Source organism: Serinus canaria, chromosome 5, assembly GCF_022539315.1.
Source record: "Serinus canaria isolate serCan28SL12 chromosome 5, serCan2020, whole genome shotgun sequence".
Lineage (NCBI taxonomy): Eukaryota > Metazoa > Chordata > Aves > Passeriformes > Fringillidae > Serinus > Serinus canaria.
This window is the reverse complement of record NC_066319.1, coordinates 51,494,349-51,511,922: the sequence shown is the minus strand read 5'-3', so window position 1 is coordinate 51,511,922 and position 17,574 is coordinate 51,494,349. Positions and strand designations below refer to the sequence as shown.

General features: G+C 38.7%; 1 protein-coding gene across 5 annotated transcripts in view; it reads right to left on the bottom strand.

Annotated features, from left to right (window-relative positions):
- The window catches only part of TECPR2 (tectonin beta-propeller repeat containing 2), a 42,753-nt gene extending 25,179 nt beyond the window's left edge, over positions 1-17,574 (bottom strand). Inside the window, exons 1-12 of one of the 5 annotated variants that reach the window (XM_018907223.3) lie at positions 17,461-17,574; positions 15,051-15,199; positions 11,730-12,014; positions 11,488-11,616; positions 10,933-11,064; positions 9,853-10,010; positions 8,466-8,778; positions 7,531-7,663; positions 5,792-6,220; positions 4,199-5,196; positions 2,637-2,820; positions 701-874 (exon numbers count right to left, since the gene is read on the bottom strand). In XM_018907223.3, coding sequence (XP_018762768.2) covers positions 701-874; positions 2,637-2,820; positions 4,199-5,196; positions 5,792-6,220; positions 7,531-7,663; positions 8,466-8,778; positions 9,853-10,010; positions 10,933-11,064; positions 11,488-11,616; positions 11,730-11,963 — 2,884 coding nt within the window. In that variant the 5' untranslated portion in view covers positions 11,964-12,014; positions 15,051-15,199; positions 17,461-17,574. Of the gene's footprint in view, positions 1-700; positions 875-2,636; positions 2,821-4,198; positions 5,197-5,791; positions 6,221-7,530; positions 7,664-8,465; positions 8,779-9,668; positions 10,011-10,932; positions 11,065-11,487; positions 11,617-11,729; positions 12,015-15,050; positions 15,200-17,074; positions 17,137-17,460 lie in introns of those variants that run through there. The other 4 variants (XM_050975718.1, XM_018907222.3, XM_050975719.1 and 1 more) reach the window with 4 other exon arrangements.

Sequence of the window (17,574 nt, the reverse complement as noted above, 5' to 3'; positions counted from 1 at the left end):
TGTTTGCATAACACCTTCCAAATACACCCTCTTCTATTTACTGAAGAAATTAAAACTAAGGCCAGGACTTCAAAGTTGCCACTGCACTACCCCTTTTTCCAGTTTGTGCCTCACTGACATCCAGAAGAAGGCAGCTTCAGATTCCTGCTCCACAGCCCATTCTGTTCCCCCATGGCTTTGCTTTCTCTATCACATAAAACACCATTTGTCTATAGTTCCAAAACACTTCACCATCTTCTGTCTCAGAATTCCTTCCTGTCATTATCAAGTGGTAACTCTTACCTTCTAGAGATCTGTGCTTTTCAAAACATAAGCCTTCTACCTTTCCCTATTCTGCCCACTTAAGGCTGAGTTGTTCAGTGCACCATATCACTTTCAAAGCAAGGCTATTATTTTTATATTTTCTATAATCCCTTTCCATTTATCTCCATCCACCTTATATCTTCCCCATGCCATAAATTCTCTGTACTGCATGTACTCCACTTGGCACACAGAAAACAAGTGGCCATGAACTTGCTTTTCCACTCTCCTAATTACACAAAATCTCACAACTGTTTCCAAGTGTTTCTCAAGATAAAAAGGTTTCCTTGTGTCCTGGCTGTGGATAAAAGTTTACAGCAAATTGCCATCATCCCATAGGCATGAAATCTAATAATTTCAGCCCACAAAAATTCAAAGAGCCTGCAATTAATTCAGGTACCTGTTTGTAGATACAGATCTCCATTTGTTCTGATAATCCAGGCAGTGTCATCACTCAGAGCCACAAATACAGCCTGGGGTAAAGCCTCATACCAGTGCCGTTTTCCTTTTATAGTTACTTTTCCACAAGCAAAAGCTTTGTTAGTCTTTTGTTCAATCTTCCAGAGAAGAGTCCCTGTAAGAGAAGCAAAGAAAGAACATAATAGCACTCAGCAATTACTGCAACAGTCACAGGTGATATGTCCTAGCTACAGCTAAACTATTAGGAGGGGAAAAGCAAATCAATAGCATTAGACAAAAATGCAAGTTTAAAAAGCCCTTACAATTTTTTTTTAAGCAAGACCAGAACAGTAACTGACTTCTAATATATAATAATATCTTAAAAAAAGAAAACCAAATGGAGCTCCAAACTTAACTGCTGGCTTGTACCAGAACAGTACACTGTCATAATAATTTCCTTTGAATGATTCCACAAAGTTGCATTTAATTCCATTTTGACATGTGGTTAACATGCTCCTGCATTAACATATCCATGGCAAACTGGGGATGCTGGAAACTCACACAGATTCAGTGAAAAGCTGGGTGAAGTCCTAGAACTGAAGGATAAGAAATGCAGAGAAACAACCTTTTTGCCCAGGCAGTTTGAGCCACCAACAACTGCAGCCTCAAACTACCACGGTCAAATATGACACATGCCCATGCCTTTCACTTTTCTGCAGGGACCCTGCTGGACCACTTTTAAGGGTAAGACACTAGGCTGGATGAACCCACACTCTCACCTACTACAAGTACTCTCAAATTGTTTTGGCTATAGCAAAGCTCAGCTACAGATCAAACAGAATTTCTTTCTTCTTAAAACAGATAGCAAGTCTTCCCCTACAGACAGAAGGGAATACTGACATGTGCTTTTAGAGATGACAAGGAAGAAAAGTAGTGGCAAGGCAGGAGACAAGGAAATTAAAATGGCTGAGAAACTTTGTATTTTCACTCCAGTCCTGAAACAATCTGGAAGGCCAAAAGTGACGCAAGCTTATAACCAAAACCTGCTTAATTTTAATCCAACATAATCCTCATTCACAACCATCCAGAACAAGTGCATATGCTAATGTATGAAAACTTCAAAGTTTTTTCTTCAGCATTTAAAAAGAAATCAAATCAACCAACCCACGCATACACCAAGCCAGTTCTACACTTACAAGAAAAAGAACTTTAAAACTGTAAATCACAGAATGGTTTGGGTGGGAAGGGATCTTAAAGATCATCTAGTTCCAACCCCCCTGCCAGGGCAGGGACACCTCTCACTTGACCAGATTGCTGAAGGCCTCATCCAGCCTGGCCTTGAACACTTCCAGGGATGGGGCATCGACAGTTTCTCTGGGCAACCTCTTCCTGTGCCTCACCACCCTCACAGCCAAGAACTTCTATAGCTCTGTAACAAAAATCAAGGTTTTGTATAGACAAGGAGCTCTTCTCTGCCTACCACTAAACTGCTACTTCTGAAGTTCACTTTAATCAGGCAAATAAATGCATGTTGAAAACCTCCCAAAATGCAATGTGAACCTGCTAGAAAGACAGCCATTTAAACTAGAACATGGGATGCAGAGGTAGTGAAGATGCAGTCATATTAACTATGACTATTTAAAAAAACCAACCAAACAAAAAGAAATCCAAATCAACACACTACTTTCACATGAAACAAGCCCTAAACAACCAAGTTTCTGGAAGTAATTGATTTGAAAAAACAAACAAACAGCCTATGTGGAAATTACATATGCTCTCAGCTATATATGTAATCTCACAAAAATGACAGGTTACATCTAATTAAATAATAACTGATACTAAAAAAAAAAAAAAAAACCCACAAAAACCAAAGAAAATGCCCAAGTCTATCCAAGTTTTATATTTACAAGGCAACAGTGCAGCAAAAGCCAAACTACCTGAGGGGGAAACTGCCACTTGCTGAACTCCATCCTCAAACTTCTGCCAGCGCAGGCCGGCCGCAGGAAGGGCACTGCAGTACAGGCTGCCTCGGTAGTCCAGGCACCAAATGTATTTTTCTGAGACAACCAGGCTCAGGATGCCATATCCAGGGCCAGAGTATCCCATCCAGCTCTCTGCAAACTAAAAACTGTAGAGTCAGAACAGTGTCAAGTGTCTCCAAACTGCATAAGAAAATGGGTATAAAAGAAGAGCAGCTCCCACGATTTGATTTTTAAAAAGCTAAACTAAAAGCTAAGTACTTAAGTACTTTAATCAATGAATAAATTTGTCTTGTGTAAAATAAAACTACATCTGTCACTGCTCTCTAAGGCTGTATGAGCACAATGAGACTGCTCAAACAACAGATTTAGAAAAAAAAATAAACCTCTCCACCCTGTCATCCAGCTCCAAAGAAGGAGGAATTTTTAACAATGTATAGTCTGCCTGTAGTTCAGGAAATTATTCTCTGTCTAGGAAGTGATGAGCAAAGGGAACAAGACAGCTGAATATCCAACTCTGGTACTCTCTGCATGGTAGAGGAGCCACGTCTTGCAGAAATCTGGTTTACAGCCTGCTCTCTTAAATTTTGATTGCTTGCATGAGGTGAACTCAAGCACTGCATACATTAGCAGGGGAGATTTCTGAACATGACAGAGTGTAAGAATACCATAACCTGAAACAAAAGTCTTCTGCACTTTGGGCTGCAGTTGTCAGTAGATAGGACACCAACAACTTATAACTCAACTTTTATGAATATTTGGTTGATCTCAATACAAGGCTGTTACAGATCTAAAAGAAACAATTCCCCCACGGTACAAGAATTGTATTTCCTTCTTAAGACTTCTGCTAAAAGTCCCAGTGATTCAGGCAATTTTGTAGATTTTACAATTAACTTCAGTACTTCTTTTCTATAGTATCCATGAGGATTGCCCACAAATAACTATGAAGAGGGATAACAGAAGAAGCAAACTGTCAACATTTTAAACAGTACTAACTACTGCTGGCTAGAGGGCAAAGACTAATCCTTATTCTGAGTATTTAGAGGTAAAATAATCCTTAAGCAGAAGCCAGCCATGTGAGATAATTAGCATTAATTCTTCATGAAGTTAGCTGTATTTGGGAACAGCATCATGAAGAATTCGGACTACTGGAGATCCAAACAAGCAGCAGCCTTTGAGCATGACTGGGTTTTACTGTTCACTCTTTAATGGATGGGTTTCTAACAGCATTTTTGTTGAGCTGGGAATAACACAGCCAGAACAGCTTCTTTGCATTGCAAGCACACGTCACCCATTTTGAAATCAGATTCATCACATTTTTTAAGACTTACAACACATACTGTTGCTTGGCTTTGTATTTTACTTGTGTATTGAATCAAGTAAACAAAAAATTGCTCTCCTAAAGATGTAAAGGACAGTAATTGCAGGAATGTTTCTTTTGAAAAGCAGGAATTGCAGGTAATTGCAGGAATGTTTCTTTTTAAGGTTAAAGGTACTTTATTTAAACTAAAAAGAAATACCTGATCAGATTTTAACAGCACCATTTCATCTAGGCTTATCTTGGCTACATCCTGTGCACCAGGCACAGCACCAACTTCAGGCATGCTGGTCTCTGAGGATGAATATGGTAATCCATGTCCATAAATATCCTCTTCATCACTTGAGGCAGATTTTTCAGTCCTACTTTCATTAGTGTCTGCTACCCTTTCAGCAGTGCTAGTACTACATTTAGCTTTGATTGCACTTTCAAAATTCCACCCAGAAATGGAACAGTTATCTGAATGAACACTGTCAGAGATGTCACACTGGAGTGCAGAAGGGTCTGACAGAGCACTGTGGATTAGAGACAGCTGCTGTTGGTCTTCCTCACCAGTTTCATCACTCTCCTTTGGTGTCAGAGATGGCTGCACACCAAGTATACTGTCACATTCCAAAACCATCTGGTCTGTAAGGTCTGGATCTTCAGAAGATCTTTCAGTATCCTGCAGCTTCATTTTATCCAAGTCTTCATCTATTTTATACAATGTTGGAAAATCCTGCTCCTCCTCCTCCTGGCTTAGCTTTCCAGGACAGCATTCATTGCTTGCAGAAACCACCTCACCATTACATTCACCACCAACACTGCTTGTCAAGTCTTCTGTGAGCATCAGAGGAGATGCAGATGTCAAAGTATCAATAATAGCTGAAGTACCCCTGCCACTGTCACTGTTTGGAAGTTTCTGTAAATCAGCCACATCTCCATTTTCTTCATTAATTAGTACATTTGCTGACTCAGGAGACTGCAGGACACTGAAAGTTTCTGAACCGTTATCTTCTTGCAAGATTGTATGGGACTCCATGCTGAACATACTCTCCTGATCTGGAGATCCAGTACTCAAATGATCAATGCTGCCACTCATTATGCTGGAAGTCATGGAAAAGGAGTCTGCATTCAAGGAATGTGGACTGTCACCAGAAAGCTGACGCTCATAAATTGGTGTGCCTTCCAGAGAGCTGTGGTTTCTCCTTGTCCCACTTTCTGTTATCACACACACACATGAAAAAGAAGGAGAAAAGTAGTATTAAATCCCAGTGCCAAGCAAGAAATTAAAATATTTTTAGAACTGGAGGAAGAACAAAGCTAAATCTAAATTTTAACCATACTGATTTTTTTTCAACTTTAACATTAAATGATACATATAAAGCCAAAAAAGGTCTTAATACAGTAAACAATTGAAATAATTGAGTACTCACACTAAAGTTCATGAAACTAAAGAGGATGTCTAAGAAAGACACTGCCAAATATTCTGAATAGGATGAATAGATATTACACAATTCCAACATAAACCTGGACAGAGTCCACTGTATGGTCCCATTAACAAATACATTAGAACTCAAAGCATGTTTACAGAAAACAAAACAAAAGAAATAAACTCCAAACAGATCTAAGAAGACTTTATCCATTTATCACTTTTAAAGGAGATTTTCATCTTAAACAGAAATGGCCCACCACAACCCCTCAGCCATTTCAGAAGCACAACATCACAGTATACAGGAAGCCTGCCCAACACAGACTCTTCCATGCAATGTGCTCTAACAACATGCAGTGTCAGGAAAAGTTCTGCTCCACCTACCCTGTTTCTTCTTTTTTTTCTTTTTCACCTTAATTGGCTTTACAATAAGTTCTTGATCAAAATCTTCAGAGCTGATGGTGCTGAACCGTTGTGAAGAAAGCTGGCCTTCCCTCTGAGCTTCTGGAAGTTGGTCTGCACACATCAGAAAGCTTGAGCCACTGTCCACAGAGTTCACAGAGCTGCTCCTGCTTCGTGATTCACTTACTACAGAGCAGCCCCTTCTCCTGGCTTCATTGCTCAAGTCTCCCACTCTATCAAAACTTTTCTCTGATAGTGTTGGAGTTTCCAGATCATCTTTCACCAAAGAAGTGCCATTTTTATCACCAGTAACTGATGGGGAAGTAACCATTCTTCTTTCTGTTTCCACTGAAGGGCTGGATGATACAGATGAAACTACTGATGATGGGGTCAGCAATTTAGGACTTGTATCTGTAAAAGGATTTGACAATTTTGAATTCACATCTGAAATTGTCCAAGAGAAAAATAAAAGTATAAATAGTTCAAGTATAAATACTAGCATCAAATGAGTAGGGGCATAATTTTAGAGAGTATTGAATGAAAAAAATATTTATGCAAAAAAAAAAAAATCTAAGCAAGCAACATTTAAAAATAAATACCTGTGTGCATGCATGCACACTATAAACGCCCTGCCAATTAATAAGAAAGCACCTCCCCCAAACCCTGTATCAAACTTCTATTAGAAAAAAGCTGAATTTATGTTTTTGTAACAAGAACAGTACAGGTCTGCAGCTTGGAAGATCCAATTCTATCACACACTGAAGCACTGTCCTATATCTTTAACTTCTTCATTCAAACATTCAGTAGCTTGAAAAAAAATCAAGGAAAATTATCAGATAAATCACTGTAGTGATTAGCAGAAAATACACTTCTAAAGGCTCCATTCAAACTACACTTGAAAGTTGAAATTAAAATAATGAACAGTCTCTAGAAGTTTGTGAGTAAAGACCTGCCAAAATGACTAAAGCTATTGCCAATATGCAATGACAAGAAAGTTAAGTTTTCCAGCACTGCATGAGACTTCATAGCACATTTATTAGCGTTTTGCTGAAACAAAGCTAAGATGGAGTATTTAAATGTATTAGTAGCCCTTTGTACAGAGTTCTAGTAACATGAATGTTCAACTCAGATGGCAACAAGTATGAAACAGTCAAATTATTTTTGGAATTTTAGTGATCATTCTTTGGATTTATTAGCCAATTCTTTCTTTTTCATTGCTAGGAAGGCTGAGATTTCCCCTGGAACATGGCTGGTGACAGGCGGCACAGAATCAATGTATTCAGCTGCTGAGACTGATCCTAAAGGGATAACCATGATCAGGAATCCAGACTGCTTCAGCATCATGGTTCAGAATGAGCTCTCAAATGCAGATTAGAGATGCCTCGTTAGGTTAATGCTGATCCACTCTCAAAAAAGGCAAGCATATTTAATTTCTTAATGCCCCCATTCTCACTGCAGCCAAAAGAGAAGCTCAGATAAGCAGATAAACCAGATCTCTAAATATAACCTATCAGAACAGATGAGTAACTCTACAGGACCTGGCAGGTTTTTGTAACAATCTGAAGGGATTTGTCTGAGGTTTGATGTGTTTCAGCTTTGTTGGTTTTGGTTTTTTGCTACTAAAAAAGTACAATATGCACCATGTTCCATGAGGTACACAATAATTTATACATACTAAACTTATTAATTTCTACATAGTAAGCTTACTAATCTATACAAACCTATTGATGACAGTCCTTCAGGTCTATTTGAAATTCTTATTATGTCTCTATCTCCCTTTAAGAGAAAAATCTCATTGTTGGTACAGGACACAGACACAATATCACCATATCCTTCCAAGCCACCAATCAAAGCCTGTAAAGAGTCAGCAGAAAAAGAAATAATTGGCATTAGATTAACACAGTGTTTGCCCAACGTGGTACTCTTAACAAAAGCGTTCTCTGGATTTTAATCAACAAAAACAGTAGAGGCTAAGGATTTTTATCTTCGCAAAAAAAGAAAACGGAAAAAAGAAACCGAAAAAAACCCTTTAATCATGATGCAGCTCCATTCTTATACTAATTTAAATTCCACAGATCCATTCTTTGTCCAACCAAAAGCAACTAAATATAACAACTTAAGCAATATACAATTTGGTGGAAGAAGAGTGCCACAGTATGAATATTTAATATCATTTAGACAAAAATATACTAGCTTGTATCTGCATTCATATGCGTTTTTAAGACAACAAGATAGCTAAGACTTCACTGTATACCAAATAAAAGGTAATACATCTTTTTAAAGACAGCAACAGTGGTAGAAGAGAAAGAATAAATAGTTCCAGGCACATTTTATAGGCTTAAAATATCTTTCTGCACAAGTTCCTAGACTGTAGGTTTCTATATGTTTCACTAAGCATCAGAATTAATTATGATGTTAACACCTTAACTGAAAGCTTTAAAAATATGTAATTTTCATAAACAACATGCTGAGATAGTTGGTGGGTATATCATTGCGATGACAGCTTGAGAAGGGAGACAATAAATATTCTTTTTTTGTTGCTTTAAATAGGGATTTAAATCACAGCCATAGAATGTATAACCAAAACAGAGTCTCATGGCACAGCATGAACAAAAACATGGAAGAAACAAAATATGCAGCCACAAGATTTATCTACCTGGTTCACAGTGTCCAGTAAATAGATGCTGTATTCGTTCCAGGTCAGCACCCATCCTTCTTGGAAAAAGCATGAGACAAGCCCAAGGTGTTTCTCTGGAGAGCTGTAACTTCCTCTGTCAGGTGGTTCTAAACGAGGATACAGTTCAAAAGTTTTTATTCCTCCAGCAAATACATCTTTCAATATGAATGTGGCCTGAACAGTCCCATGAACATCAGACTTCCACAGACGAAGTCCAGGTCTGGCAGCAAATAGTGTCAAGTCACTCTGTTTACACAGGCCAGGTATAAAACATGCTCCAAATTTGCCAGTGCTAAAATACAAAAGAATTTATTTTAAAAGCTATATACTCAACTTTGAAACAATTTAAAAACTAATGGCACAAATTCACAAATTATCAAAAGTCTTTGATTAGAATATCCAGTCAAATGTCTGAAGTACAAATTTAGTTACAGTAAGACATGAGCAGTAATTCCAAATAACAAGTTTCCCCTCAGCTTTGAATGTCACACACTACATCAACTGAGCAAGTTAAATGACTCCTCCTAATAAGCTTCATAGCCTTAATGACACTCTGTCCATCTCAAAAAGATCCTACTGTGCACGCTTCCTTCTCCCAGAATTTATAAAAAATAAGCAAGACACTACAAACTAATGCTAAGGAACTGGCAGCCTTTACTTGCAAGAAGCACAGAACAGACGTCAGCTGTTAAATCCTTCATTTCACAGAAACACCATTACTATGATCCAAGAAAACCCTTCACATATAAGATGGACCTTGGATTCCTTTTACTATTCATATCCCTGAAAGATACATCATAAACTCTCCTTCAAGGGTAAATTTCCCCTCCTTAAGAGAAATAGTCAGTCATGCTGCTCTCTGACTGGGTTCTCTTTTCCTTACTCAAGAGGAATTACATAAGAGATGTCAAAGCCATACAAGAGGGTCCTAGTCTTCAACTCAAATTTAAGTGCTTACTATACATTCACTTCAGCATATAAGAAAAACAGGGATGATGACTTGCTTTTTGCATCAAATATTACATCACCCATTAGACAGAGTTGATTGCAATGCCTGCTCACTGCAAGTCACAGTAAACAAAGAGGGACTGCAGAGGAAGTTTGGCACTGTTTTCAGCTTAGAAAACATCTTAAATATTTTTGCCTGAGAGTGCCTTGAAAATATAGTTGTGACATACTTACAACCACATACTTTCCAGATAGGTATAATTGTCATTTCACGTTCGATCACACACAGCTATGGTAACTAGCTTTTTATGAGCAGACTGCTGTGTTTTATTAATTTTACTGCCTAGATCGCTCTGTAATTCACTTTGAAATGCAAGAATTAATAGATGAGCCTGCATCAGGATTTTATGAGGGTTACTTTTTTCTGGGCTGTGTTCCAACTTGGTTGACGGATTTCTCTTCTGTGTAAAAAAGCAGAGTCCGCTGCAAAGTAGAGACAAGCAGCACCTTCTGGTTGTAATCCAGCTGGACAATCGAAGATGGCTCTTCCAATACAAGGCTGGAGTTGCAAATACCCTTTCAAAGACACACACACAATTCACAAGAGTCAAACCTTCCTAAAAATGCAAAGTGGTAACTAACACTTCAAAGAAATTTATAAGCCCAAGAGAAAAAAAAAACAAACAAAAAGCTTTTGAACTCCTGTTGCATGAAATTCACTTAATGAATATGGACTTAATTTACGTATGCAAGAGGAGAGTTAGATTGTGTGTGACACATTATGAAATGTAGTTTCTCTTGCAATACTAGCTAATACATTTCTCTTGAAATCCGCAGAAACTTTAGGAACTTCAGGACACACTTTCTTCCTTCTTCCCCACTGCCAGCTCATGCCTTGCTGAGACAATCATTACTTCTGGTGATTTCTGTCAAACCAAATTGAGGGACAGTCACAAATAAATAAGATGTTGTTTAAACTTTCCTCCCATTTAGAAATTCAAGTTAGCATTAATTTTGTTGACATCTGAGGTCTGTATTAACTAACCAGATGTGAGAAAAATTCCATTTACGGGTAACATGCCGGTCAGCCAGCAGCACCCAAATGTTGCTTTCATTCTACACTCCGGACAAAGATGCTGAACAATTCTGGGAGAAGTACTTCACCAATATAGCCACATCAGTCAAAAATATCCCTTCCAAAAAAAATGAAAGTACTGGCTGAAAGCTGAAGAAAGATTTGATAGTTATTTCATGAAAAATGAGAAGGATCACTACTTCTTTTAAAATACATTACTTTTTAAAAAAGAAAAGGCAGTTCTGAAGGAAATCCAGTGGTTGCCTTGCCGGGTGTGCACACACTGGGCCAAGTGTAAGCATACCAATAAAGCCATCCAACTAAACCCATAACACTGAGCAATTACGTAACTGCTAAATATTTAAACACACAAGCATCCTTTCAGAAAGTGCAAATGTGAATTAAGGTATAACAAATGCTCACCTGGTCTAGGTCTAGTGCAGAGTAGACAATCTTTCCTTTGTCATCTCCAGAGAATAATTTCATTCCATTGGGACTCCAAGCTAAAGCTGTAATGCTACTTTTGTGGATGCCAGCAACATCAAATCTGCGAAGCTGTGAAACAATAACAGAGCAATAGAAGAATGAGCTGAAGAGAAGATGGATGCACAAAGCATATTCAGTGACTCCTAACTGGTTTCACTGCAGATCAAGTACAAAAGTGCAGGCCCTTCTAAAGTTTATTCAGCACAGAAAACCCGTAACAATCCAAAACTCCCCTCCACCAAAGAGATCAGCCAATCATTACACATGAGAAATCTCTCAGAAACATATTTGATTAAATACCGCTTTTGTAATGCAAAGCATGCTTTAATATTATTGTTTTAGAAGGTTAACATCTGAAGCCTAAAACATATTCACAGCTATTTTATCAGGCAAGACTGGCTGGGTGTAACTCTTACAAAGGATCACGGTAACACTCTACTAGAACTGGCCATACTAGAGCTCACAGAGATTTAGGCAAATGAAAATATTTACCTGTTTGTTCCTTCCAGGTAATGAAGACACAAGCTGGAAAACTGCAACCCGACCTGAGGCTGTGCCAACAGCAACCAGATCATCAAAACAACTCAACAGCTTTACAAAAGTTATAGATTCACACCTCCCCTGTTGAAACAAACCATACAAAGAACTCACAAGTCAATGAGACACCAACAGAGAGCTCAATTCTGAGCAACTCAACTTTATCAGAAGAGACAACAGTAAAAGTTAGTATTTACCTCAAAATTATATTTTTTCATCTGGTTTACATGTCTGCAGTAGAGATAAAGCATTCCAATGCTACTCCCCACAGCAATGTAGTCTCCATTGGTATCAAGTGCTGTCAGGTAAACCACAATAGAGCGAAAGCCTTTCTGGATCTTTGTAGGAATGGCATTGAGGAGATAATACAAGGGACAAAATTCCTTAAATATAACTGGTGAAGCCACAGATGCCATAGCAAGGATTTGCATCAGCAATTTTAAGGCTGAAATAAACACATCTACATGACCACATAAGGAAATCTGAAAGACAAAAGCAAGAGACATGTCATTAACTCATGTGGAGAGAGTAAAAGGGTAACAGCCACAATCTAGCAAAAAAGAAGAAAAAATTCTCAGATTTTGCTTTGCATAAAGAAAAAGCAAGTTAAACTCTTGTAGTGAATGTAACCTATTCTTAGAAGAAACTTTTTTTTACCAAAAAGTGTATTCCTTAAGTTCAGCTAACACATAAGGATGTATAGTTACCACTAAATATGGGATAATCACTTTTTCTTGCATCTGTAAATTTGCCAAAGTTGAGTTGGAATGCAGTGTTTCTTTTCATCTGCCTAGTGAAAAAACCATAAGGACTCTGACACTGAACAATCCATGTGATGTATTTCTTCATCTTTCTGCAGCCTCTAGCCTCAATCCAACCAGTGCCCAAGAGCCCGGGATATTCTCTGTGCCAGACAGCACTGTAACATCAAAGCAACAGACTAACATTTGGGCTCCACTCCTTAATGCCCCAAAGCCCAAGAAAAAACAGCTGAGAAGCAGTTCAGCTAGAGCTACATCTGCTATACATTCAAATAGCAACCAAAAAATTAGAATAATGTGGGAAGAAAGGGGTGAGTAAAAACTTTAAAACTCCTATTTTGACAGACACAGGAAAATATTCATGTAGCAACTGAATTTAGAAAGATAAGGAGCAAACAGGAAAAAAGTACCATATGTCCAGGTTTCCTTTTATGGATAAGAAAATAATTTCATGCTTGTGAGCAATACTGTAAATATACTTTGGGGAGAATATCTATGAATAACAGAAACAAAGAGTCTGTTTGCCTTCTCCAAGAAAAACAACATAGTCAGAGCTCATCACAGTAATAACATACCGGCACCTTCAGAAAAAGCTGATCATGAGCAACATAAAAATACTCAAAAAATTTAATTATACCCAGTAATTTTTCTCAGCACTACAGCCTTGACAAGAACATTTTGCAGCAGTAGCTGCTGCTTCTCTTCATGGGTGACTTTGAAACATGGAAAAGAAAAGAAGTCTTCACTCCTTGAGTTTTATTTTGCTATGAATAAATGCAGTTAACAGAATGGTATAGAGTCTTGCAGTTTTCCAACACAAGGATGTTGGGTATCTGTAGACAGGAAAGTTTTTTTATGGTTGTTTAAGATCTTAACACTGAAGATTTTCTTTAGCTTCAGCACAGTTAGAACTTCCTTAGAGAAATAAAAAAAGAGATCTGCCAATTGAAGTTAGAAATGCTTCCAAACGCTCACAATTACTCTGTGAACTACTCCTACTTCAATTTGTGATATGTCCTATTGTGCCTTGTTTTTAATTCTCTAAGGATGGAAAATGTTTTCTGTTTGGCAGCTTCACACATTGCTTGCAGTGTGTATCAACTAAACTAGGGGGAAAAAAAAGACTGTTCTAGTTTAATATCTCATTACTGTGAAAGGCTCTGGTACTTCAGTTTTCCAACTATTTCAGTTATTGTGCAAGAGCACTCAGCACACACACTTTGGGCCCTGCAACACTTGCTGTCAATGTAAAATTGCACTAAAGCCACAGTGACTGTTGGTATGACATTGCCCATGCATGTCATAGACAAGACCACAGGAATAAAAACTGCTTATTTGGCTTATATTTTATCTGCTGCCAAAAACTGCCAACAGCTACACTAGCACCAATTGTTAGAATTGTGGTAAATTTTACTGCTTGCTAGAGTTTAGAAATTAATTCCATTCTCCTCCAATGTTTACAACCTGTCCTGATGTATTTAATGAAATATCATCAAGACCGGCTGATACACGGGTCCAAACTATTTCTGAATGAAGAGTTCCTTTTAGAGATATTTACTAAGTTAACAGATAACCTTAGCACATCATGACACTTCCACACTATTTTCACAAACCATCTATTTCCTATCCTATATTTTAAGTCTCCTACCCCTTGCTTAAGCATTTTCTGCTTTCTAACTACAGTCAACTAAATATAAAAATGTTAAAGTCTCATTTGCTGCTCTAAATGTTTTGCCATTTAGTAATTTTACTAGTCAATGGTCTTTTTTTCTTATAAAATAAAATCTGGTCTTTGTCTTGAGTCTCACATTTTCTAATCTTCCTCTGTCTAACCTCAACTTCTACCACTACCCAGCTGCTGCCTCATAGATTTCACATAATTTGGGTTTTAAGTCCCCTTTGTGACTCTTGCAATTCACATCTGTCAGCATCCAAAGCTGCTCTTGTAGCTGGAACCACCTCACACTCCTCAGTTTCCAGAGGACTTTCCAAGCCCCCAGAATTCATCCTCTTAAGTCTCCACCACTTATTCTTCCAGCTCAACGAAACCATTAAAAACAGAGTAACTGATTACTAGCTATGGAAATATGACAATTTTTATTATCCAGAAAAAGACTTTTCTTTATTCCTCTACCCTATCTGCTACCTGATGCATATTTTGGAAGTTTACATTTAATTTTAAAAAAGAGAAAAAAGGAAAGTTTTATAGGGTCTTTTCTTCCCACCCACATAAAACCATGGGAGGAATTATTTCTTGTCATGTACTAAGATAAATTTAAAAACTCTGCTGTTTGGTAAGGGCTCTCACTCTTTGTAAAATTTATATACAATCTCTGATGGTAATAAAAAAAAAATTAAGATTTTGTTCTCTATAACCCATTCACCCTGTACAATCAAAAAAAGGGAAAAATTTATCAATGAACTATAACTTCTTGACATTGCACACAAATTTATTTCATCTTGAGCTGTTTACAAACTAACAAAATACTTAGACTGATTGTGTAAAAACATGTTCATGAAAACTCAAAACCATACTTTTATTAAAAATACTACTAATATTAGGTAATTTTCTCTACACTAACCAAATGTAAAAGGGACTAGAAGACCTCCCATACAGCCTATACATTCAAAACAGATGCACAAATGCCCCAGTTCTCTACTTTTAAGCCTGAAGTCTTTAATATCCCTCTAACAACAGCTGTGTATCACATGCAGTCTGTAACAGCTTTAGGATTAATTATTATCTGTTTTTCCTACCTCATTAATCAAAGGCAAACAGCAGATACAATCTATTTTCTCAGGCAGATTTTGGAAGTAGATGCATGTGTTTAGTCTGTGTCAGCCACAGTTATTCTGAAGTACATAACAGTCATATAGGGCAAAGCAGCTTGTGCTAAGCAGCTGTCCTGCAGAGACAGAGTGGAGAAAAATACCACATCAAAAACAATCACCAGAGTCCTTCCTTCTCAACTCTCACACTTCATGAGTTCTTAAATACTGCATTCAAGGCCATGCTTTGGAAAGTACCTTTTTAATTATTTTTTTCCCCTGGTCTTAGAAAGAGGAATAAGGCTCAATGCTGCCTAACAGAGGCAACTAAAGTGAGAGATAATCCTGTGGTTCAGCAGACAGGCAGTGCCCAAAGGTTCAGTGCCAGGATATGCCCCATACTGACTGGAGAAACTAAAGTTGTCACTGCATCTCTCTGAGCCCGAGGGTCCTGTTTGTACTAGAGGGACAACAGCTCCATTTTTTTTTTAAGTCTTTGACATTAAAACTTACATTTAAGTTCTTCAGAGCACAAACAAACTCCCATATGACCACAGCTAAACACAACAGTCTCTGTTCTCAGCTAGAACCTGCCAACTAAAGAGAAAAGCAGTTTTCTTTTCTAATACTTCTCACAAATTCAGCCCCAGAGCAGGCTACCCCACGGTCCCATCTCCAGAGCTTTTCACAGCACAATGCTGCAGGGCAGAGAACACAAACACACACCCTGCCAAAGGACCTCTGCTTCACGTGCCCTGAACACAGGTCATGGTTATCTGATTAACACACACTTGGCTTTACACAACCCATTACATGTTGTATTTTTGGCTTGTGAGAAACAGAGCTCACTTTCTGAAATTTTAAAAGTTTAATAAGGGATAAAAGAGACAATATCCAGCACTGGGGTGTTTGGCAATATGTTAAGCAAAAATTAGCTTAAAACAGTGTTCTTATATACTGTTACATTACAGGGGATACATAAATACTCATAAGAGTTTACATATACTCAAACATTCCTGTGAGTTTAGGAATGCTTTTGCTTGGTTTTAACCTTTAACTTGTCTGCATGCGATCTTGTAGATTAAATCAATATATTTTATTTCTTCTTGAGGCTCCATTCTGTTGTTTTGACACTTCCTAATAACCCGAGAATCAGTAGTAAATTTTTTCTCTTGGTGTCCTGGTTCTTACCACTGTTATCTTATCATTCAGATAAGATGGTCCACAAACGTGAGAAACAACATAGCTATTTCACACCATTATCTGAGCTAGTTAGACAAATAAAAGCATTTTAACATTATATAGTTTTTATTTTAGTATTATGCTAAGGTCTAAAATACATATTGATCACACTATTATTTATATAAGCAATACAGTACATACATAAATTGGCAGATTATATTATACCAAAAAAGCAGTTAAAAGGAATTACAAATTGTACTATATCAGAATCTTTGTGATGAATAACTTGCAAAAGTGAATATATAAATGCAAAAGTGAATAACTACATTTGTCATTTATAACAAGGCTCATGGTTTTTTTTTTTTTTTCTCTGTGATATAATAAAAAATAAAAAACAGAACAAAAAATCTAGATAAAGGATGCTGAAAGGGTAGAAAAGGGGAACCTACAATCACTGCACATCCTTAGATGGGAAAATTGAGCTGATGGTCTTGTGACACCCTGTGAAAACTACACACAATCATGGAATGGTTTGGGTTAGAAGGGACCCTAAAGACCATACAGCTCCAACTCTCCTGCCATGGGCAGAGACACCTTTCACTAGCCCAGGCTGCTCTGAGCTCCCTCCGAGCTCGCCATGAACACTTCCAAGGATGGAGTACCCACAGCTTCTCTGGGCAACCTGTTTCAGTGCCTCGCTACTGTCATAGTGAAAAATTTATTCCTAGTATCTAACATAAACCTGGCCTTCTTTCACTGTGAAGCCATTCCCCCTCGTCTTAAACTCCTCTCCTCAAATGGAATTCTTAAACATATTCTATTAAACATACTCAGATGTTTCAAACCGCTCCTTCCCAACAGGTGTCTTCTCGCACCAGTGTGGCTGCAGCCCCTGCCAGAGAAGGACAGAGCCCGTGGCTCCCGGCCGGACACCCACGGGGCTGCCTCGCCTTCCCGCCGGCTTTACCGCGGCTTATACCGGATTTACCGCCCAGACACAGGCAAGGGGAGGGCGACGCAGCCCCTCCGGATAACGCAGCCGGCGAGCCCCCGCCGGAGCCCGCCCCGAGCCCCCTCACCGAGCGCCGCCCGGGAGCGCCGCCCGCAACAGGCGCCCGCAGGCGGCAGGCCCCGCTGGCGGCGCCCGGGGAGGGGAGCGGGACCGGGCCGGCCCTGAGGGGTCCCTCCGGCTCCGCAGGAACGCGGCTGCACTCACCGCTCCGGGGCGCAGGCTGAGGCTCAGGGAGGGCGGCGGGGAGCGGTGTTGCCAAGCCCCGAGGCAGCGGAGCAGCGGTGGCCCCGGTGCCTGCGCCGCTCGGGGGCCGGGCTG